This window comes from Myotis davidii, unplaced genomic scaffold (genome assembly GCF_000327345.1).
Source record: "Myotis davidii unplaced genomic scaffold, ASM32734v1 scaffold119, whole genome shotgun sequence".
In the NCBI taxonomy this organism is placed as follows: domain Eukaryota; kingdom Metazoa; phylum Chordata; class Mammalia; order Chiroptera; family Vespertilionidae; genus Myotis; species Myotis davidii.
In genome coordinates, this window is record NW_006290676.1 from 763,924 (window position 1) to 771,885 (window position 7,962).

General features: G+C 42.0%; 1 protein-coding gene across 1 annotated transcript in view; it reads right to left on the reverse strand.

The window, feature by feature from the left end:
• TEX26 (testis expressed 26) overlaps positions 1-7,962 on the reverse strand; it is a 47,514-nt gene that overhangs the window by 38,869 nt on the left and 683 nt on the right. Inside the window, exons 2-3 of the mRNA XM_015563889.1 lie at positions 6,033-6,035; positions 4,273-4,354 (exon numbers count right to left, since the gene is read on the reverse strand). Coding sequence (XP_015419375.1) covers positions 4,273-4,354; positions 6,033-6,035 — 85 coding nt within the window. The remainder of the gene's footprint in view (positions 1-4,272; positions 4,355-6,032; positions 6,036-7,962) is intronic.

Genomic DNA, 7,962 nt, shown 5'->3' on the forward strand with positions numbered 1-7,962 from the left:
CTGGGTGTGACAGGGGGTGGTGCCGCAACCTCTCCATCGACCCTGCCTTCAGTGTGACAGGGGGCGGCGCCCCAACCCCCAATCGGCCCCACCCTGAGTGTGACTGGGGGTGGCATCGCAACCTCCCGATCCGCCCTGCTCTGTGCATGGCAGGAGGTGACACCCCAATTCCCCAATTTGCCCTGCTCTGAGCCCAACCAGGGCTGCACCTAGGGATTGGGCCTGCCCTCTGCCACCCAGGAGCAGGCCTAAGCCAGCAGGTGGTTATCTCCCGAGGGGTCCCAGACTGTGAGAGGGCACAGGCTGGGTTGAGGGACCCCCCCTCCCCCTGAGTGCACAAATTTTTGTGCACCTGGCCTCTAGTATTTAATAAGGAACATGTTTTTTAATTATATTCCTCACTTCACAGACAAGTTACATATTTCATTGCATTATTTTTATTACTTGGATATAATTAACTATAATAGACCTGAATCTTTTTACACTTCCTTGTCTACTTTCAATAATAATCCTAAAATATGCATTCCATAATTTATCAGTAGTTTTCATAATATTCCTTAAATAATATATATGCATTTAATTTAACAGAAAATAGAGTCAGATTTTCTTTTGACTATAAGTAAACTAATTTTTCTTTTTGGTTTGACAAGGACTGATTTTTTTTTTCTTTTGTTGTTTTTTTTTTATTTTTTTTTATTTTTGACAAGGACTGATTTTACCAAAAAGTAAACACGCTGAAAATTGTATGAATTAATCTTCAGCTCCAAGATTTTGATTAAAATATATTTTAAGTATGTGCAAAAGCTCTTTATTTTTTTTAAAAAAAAGATTGTTTTGGAAAACATTTATTGAAACTAATGTTCCCATTTTCTAAGTTCTTTTTTTTAAATCCTTACCCAAGAATATTTTTCCATTGATTTTTTAAAATTTTTTAAAATATATTTTTATTGATTTTTTACAGAGAGGAAGAGAGAGGGATAGAGACATTGATGAGAGAGAAACATCAATCAGCTGCCTCCTGCACACGCCCCACTGGGGATGTGCCTGCAACTAAGGTACATGCCCTTGATCAGAACTGAACCTGAGACCCTTCAGTCTGAAGGCCAATGCTCTATCCACTGAGCCAAACTGGTAGGGCTTTTTTTTTTTTTTTAGAGATAGTGAAGAGTAGGAGGAGGGGGACAGAGAAAGAGAGAGAAACATCAAAGTGAGAGAGACACATTAACTGGTTGTTTTCCACATGCACCTTGACCAAGCCCAGGGATCAAGCCTGCAACCAAGGTATGAACCCTTGATCAGAAATCAAACCTATTACCCTTCAGTCTGAGGGCTGACACTCTAACCACTGAGCAACCGGCCAGGGCTCTACGTCTTTTTGAGTATATAACAGTAAACAGGTTTCCTCTAAGTAAAAGAGTAACGTGTAATTTCTAGTTATTTGTTAAGACATGCCTTCTCAGTATACTTCTCAGAAAAATGGGAAAGGAAATAACTCAATAACTAGATGACAAATCATCTAATTATTTGCTTTCAATAAAATTGAATGAGTACCACTCATGGTATCAGTCAATCAATCATTGTATATAACTGAGAGTTTAGAGTGTAAACGACACTAAAAATGCCTTCTATTCATATCTGCTTATGTGAACAAGGTTTCTCAACACTAGCATCTACAAATTTAAAAAAAATTTTTCAAAGAAGCAGTAAAAAATTAATGCTGAATGCAATCTCACTCCAAAAGTAGTAACACTCAAAACTAGATACATAAACTAATTGAAAACAAAATAGCCCCATTTATTTCATTAAGGTGTACTTACTTTTATATTTAAATTTTTTAAATTTACTTTTTGTATTTAGTAATTATTAACATGTGTAATATATGTATTACTTTCAGCAAGTGTGTACTAAAAATAATTGTGATGACTCAAAACTTAGGGTCACACAACATGTTTAAAAATTAATTTCAATTAATATACTAAAATAGTTGCCAGGAAGTATAATGAAATGATCAATAAATTGATTTTAAACCAAAATATATTACAGCAGGGTAAAATTCTATGGAGGAAGTAGAGTGGGAATAAAAGTTTAAGAAGGAAAATTAATGAAATCATTATCTATGAAAGAAGAGCTTATTTGTGCATTGTTTAAAAGGATCATATAAAAAAGGGATCATATAGTGCATATCAATTTGCTAAAGTGTTTAGATTACCCCCTGGTTATATTTAAAGAAATGAATTAACAGTTTTAGTTTTTAATGTCAATATTAGGATGGGCTTGAAGTTTTATCTTTTGTAACTATTTAAGTTTATGATGAAAACTTTTCTTTGAACTTAAACATTTCAGTTTGAGTGAGGCCCACTGACCTAGACTTCATTCGTACCCATTTGTTTTTGGCTTTCATCTTCAGACAACTGTTACTATCTGGGAAGCTGGCAGAATCATTACTGTCAGAAGATAAATCTCCCAGTGAAGGGACATAATGGAAGGGACATAATGGGACTCAGTGGGATAGCCAATAACTCAGAAGTCAAGTCTTGCAGCCCTCAGGAACTCTTCACTCTAGTCACTGTGCTAGTGCTTTCATTCTGTTCTCAGAACCACCACCAACCGTAACACTGAGCCACAGATGGCTTGCTACTTGCCTGGGTAGCGATGATAATACAAGTTAGAGCAGAGAGCTGACGCTAGAATCCATTTCTGCCTGACTCCACAGCCATGGTCTTGCCAATACGCATCTGACTTCTCAATAATTTGAACTTTTAAGGTGAAAAGATCCTCTTTATTGAAAACAATTCACAGAGTAAACACAGGCAAGTCAAGGGTCTCCTTGTTAATTTCCCACCCACCACTGATACCATGAAAGATGCCAGGGCTTTTCTAGTCCCACTCTCACTCACCCACCAGAGAGCTCAGAAAGGCAGCAGTGAAGTTGGAAATTATCCCACTCACAATTCAGGTGGAATTGGAGAAGTTGCCAGCCAACATTGCTTTAGAAAGCAAAAAGTGGAGGAGTGAAGGTAAGAGTAAGGGGTCTGTGGCACTAGTGCTGATATCATCCATTCATTCAGTTGTCATTGCCTGCCCACTATGACTCAGGTAATGGATTCAATTAATTCTCAGTGTTTAGGCAGCACAATTCTATTAGAATACTTATGGCTCTACTGTAAGCCGTGACACACAGTAACTTGATGAAGAATCTCTGGGTCTGTTTTCTTAGTTTTCTTGCTGGAGTTTTAGAGACTGTTTGAAGGGGGACTCTCACTCTCAGATGCTGGGAGAACTGTGCATGCAGTAGGTTCTACCTGAGTGCACCTTTTATAAGCTCTCTCTGGTTACTCTTGCTATTTGTTTTGAATTGTGAATAGTCCTATATAATAAAAGGCTAATATGCAAATAGACCAAATGGCAGAACAACCGAACAACTGGTCACTATGACATGCGCTGACCACCAGGGGGCGTGCGTGGAACATGGTGGGCATTGGCCCCGGCGGGATGGTGGAGCAGGTGAGTGGGGGGCACCAGACCAAGATGGGGTGGCAGTCTCTGTTTTCAGGGTGAGCCTCTGGTGGTTACTGAAAATTTTTTGCTCCTGCATGCATGGTCCTGGCTGGCACTCGCGCCTGCTGCCAGCACTAGTCCTGCTTGCACCCACTGCCAGTGCCCTGTGCCAGCCCTGATTGCCCGGCGCCATCAGCGGGTGTGAGCAGTGGCTGCCAGCCCCTATCGCTCCTCGGGGCTTTTCTACCTCCTCCTGCTCCTGAGGGGAGATCGGGGCCGGCAGCTGCCTCTCGCACCCGGCTCATACCCGCAGCTGGCACTGGAGCCACTATTTGCACCTGCTGCCAGTGCCCAGCACTGGTGCTGATTGCTTGGTGCCATCAGCAGGTGTGAGCGGCGGCTGCTGGCCTTGATTGCCCCTGAGGGCTTCTCCTCCTCCCCCTCCTCTTGAGGGGCGATCAGGGCAGCAGCTGCTGCTCACACCCACTGTTGGCACCAGCCCCACTTGCACCTACTGCTGGCGCCAGCCCCAATCGTTCAGAATCTTCAGCGGGTGTGAGTAGGGCCAGCGCCATCAACATATGGGAGTGACAGCAGTGGGAGCGGGGCTGCCGGCAGACAGCAGGAGGGGCCCGGAGGGGGCATGGAGAATGGGCCAAGACCCGCCCCTGTGCCTACTCCAGCCTCGTGGCCCACAGTTCCTTTCAATCATGCACTGGGCCCCTAGTAGAATATAAATGAACAAACTAAAGTGTGACTCAAGTAGGAATGTACCGAATTAAAGCAGGTTTTGTTCCTGTCTTAGGCGTGAATGCAGTCTTCATCGTGGTAGCATAGGAGTCCCAGTGGGTATTACCTGCCAAATGTAAAATAAAACACTTTTAAATGGGTCAGACCAATATATATGATAAAATGTCGTTTTATAATTAAAGCAATTTTGCAAGACAATAACATTTGGATGGTAATTTTTAGTCTAAAGGAATAAAAGCCAATTTGTGGCCTCTACTAAGAGACAAAGCTCAATTTAATTATCTGAGTTTTCTCCCTAAATAAAAATAGGTCTATTTTTTTTTCTTGAGAATTCATACATGCTTTTTTAAAACCTTTAAGCAATACATAAAAATATAAAGCAGAAAGTTTATTTGAAATTCTACATCTTAAAATGCTCACTATTTCCGATTTACTGACCAACTTTTCATACATCACATTAGACAAAGCTATAAACACGTGAAATGAACATGCACAAAGGGGCTCAGAGTTTGTATTTCAGGTTTCAGTGTAGAACTTTCTCCTTGTTCCTTCTTCTCCCTGCTTTTTATCAACTGCCTCCCCAACCCTCCTCCTAGGTAGCCCATGTCCGTTTCTTTACAGACTTTTATACCTGCTCGTATAATCATATACTGGCTTACATATGATTATACATACATTGACGTATGAGGTTTTAGTTTTCACCAATGTTTAAAAAAATGGGCTTCTGAAATCTATATAATTAACTAATGTCTCCCCAATAAATTCAATAAAAAAGTTTAAAAAGTGGGCTCAAAAGGACACATATGTAATACCCTTTGTAATACTTTTAGCAATAAATAAATAAATAAAAATAAAAATAAAAAGTGGGTTCATATTCCCACAAAGTATCCTTTTCTCTGTCATATAACAGTATAGTATGGGAAACTCTTTAAACTCGGCCAGTGTAACTCTAATTCATTCTTAATATGACTGTGCAAGATTCTGTGGTATAGGTGTTTAAAACTCTGAGAGTGGGTGAGATCAACAAAGAAGGAAGCCTAATTAGAGGAGATGAAGCCTGGGGTGTGCCAATATCAAGAGGTAGGAAGAGGAGGAGCAGCCAGGAAAGGACACTGAGAAGAGACATCAGTAAGGTAAGAGGAAAACCAGGAGCGTGTAATGTCCTGAACCCCAAAGGAAGAAAGTATTCCCAGGAGGAGGGGGTCACGTCTGCAAATGCTGTTGGCTGGATCCAGGAAGATGAGGACTGAGCATTCAGCATTCAGCAGACACTAGCAACAACAGAATTTATCTGCCCTACCTGCCCATTGTCAACAAGCCACCACCAAATTTCTTGGGAAAATATATTTTAAATTTAATTCAGTCCTTCTCTCATTCTTCATATTTGGCCACTTACCTGTTGCTTTTTACATTTCAGGAGAAACTGGGTTGAAATGCGGCCTTAATGTTTGAATAAACCACTGTCTGGGGTCTATCACCTCACCTCTAGAATACTATAGCCACTTCATAATGTGTGTTTGCTCCCACTCATTCCCCCTAAATACAATGGTTGCCACGGATCTTTCTCAAATACCTCTTAAATTTTCAAATATTCTTAAGATCTGTATGCCACTCCTGAGCTTACAGAGCCCTGACCAAACATTTCATTTTGGCCACCTGTGTACTTCTTATTGTTCACCACCCCATCTCTCCCAACCAGGGCTTGTGTTTAATTGAACAGGCCCATGGATCCAGCCAGGCAGTGGGACCCATGACATCCAAATGGGTCTCATGTGACTATTTACCTGCTGCCTTCATACAGGTTGAGTTTCATCTCCACCTAGAGGCTTCCCCAACCAACTAAAGCCTTAGTTGTCACACTCCATGTCTGCTCACACAGACTCCTGGTATCCACGCTCAGATCCCATTTTATGAGAAATGACCTTATTCTTTGATACCCCTGCTTTTGTGGGAATCATTTTATGCTTTAAAGCATTTTATCCCAACAGCAGAATTAAATACCCTAAGTTAAGAGAATTTTAAGCATGGACAAATAAGTGGGAAGAAATTGTGAGAAGGTGCTGCTCTTCAAAGAAGTCATCATTTGAGTGGAACCTCCAAAAAAGGCTGACAGCCACCAGAGGCTGGAAAAGGCAAGGACGGCTTTTCCCCTAGAGACACCAGAGGCAGTGCAGTTCTCCAACACCTTAATTTTGGGCTCCTGGGCCTCCAGAATGTGAGAGAATACATTTCTTTTGCTGATAAGTCATCAGTTTGTGGTAATTTATGGCTGTCCTTGGAAGTAACAAAACATTTAAGAACTCAATCTATAGCAGCGGTTCTCAACCTGTGGGTCGCGACCCCTTTGGGGGTGGAATGACCCTTTCACAGGGGTCGCCTAAGACCATCGGAAAACACATATATAATTACATATTGTTTTTGTGATTAATCACTATGCTTTAATCATGTTCAATTTGTAACAATGAAATCGGGGGTCACCACATGAGGAACTGTATTAAAGGGTCTCGGCATTAGGAAGGTTGAGAACCACTGATCTATAGTAATAGCTCAACAGTAGTTAGACTATACCAGTCATCCTCAACCTCATGCTACCTGGGGACAAAGCTGGCAGTGACACATCAGGCCCACCCTTTGAAGGGTGCCACTTCTGGAAGGGAAGATGGAGTAGCACAGGTGGCAATGAGAGAGCCCAGTCTGAATGTGAAGAGGAAACTCACCCAGGAGAAGCGAACTTTGGAGCAGAACGAATGAGGCCTGGTGATCAAGGTGTCAAAAAAGCTGTCCTTCCTTCTATTCTGAGCAGTAGGGACCCTCTTAACAAGCTTAACAAGCTCACAAAGTCTAGGAGGACAGAATAATCTTGTGCATGCTGAGTTTGAGACCCTTCATGACCTCCAAGTGGATCTGGTAGACAGCTGAATATTTTAGTTTGAAAAGTAGGAGGAACATCCCAGTTAGAGTAAATACTAGAAAGCCTGTGGACTTGAAGCCCTGTGGCAGGGATGGCTGCGCACAGAGGAAGTAAACCAAGAAGGGTAGTATATCTGGAGGATTCCAACATTTCCCAACAAGAAGGGAAGAGAAGACAGTGAAAGAAACCTAGACAGGGTGCCTCCTCTTTGCCCTGCCATCATATAGAAACTGGGTATCTCACATATTTTTGTTCTTAATTATTTTCATTTTCTATCCTCAATTTAAAAAGAGGTTGAGAGGAATGGAAAACAGATTTCATTCATTCTCATGGGACTACGATTCTAGGGAATTTGCAGTTGAACAAAGCCCATTGCTCTGTAGCCATTGTGGAACCACAATTGCCCAGTTAGAAGGCTGCAAAGGGGTGTTACTGCCATAAGGGCCCGAATGGAACTGACTACACAGTAATTCATGGCACCAGCATCACAGCTACAGTGGCTCTCCCTCCACTGATGCAAAAAGCTGAGTTAGTAAATTTGCCGTATTTGCATGCAAAATTAGTTTTAAAAGCACTACATCTGTTAAATACAGAATCACTTGGAAAGAAAAATTAGCAAAGGTTACAAGCAACAGCTGAAGGCCATAGTGCTCAGCCTCTGCTACAACCACCTGTGTGTGGAAGGGGGGAGGGGAGAGAAGAGGAGGGAGACTGTGGATCCCCTTGGGGGCTGTGTGGCTCCCCTTAGGGACTGTGTCCGAATTCTGCACCTCCCCACTCTCTGTACTGTTTCTCAGGGAATA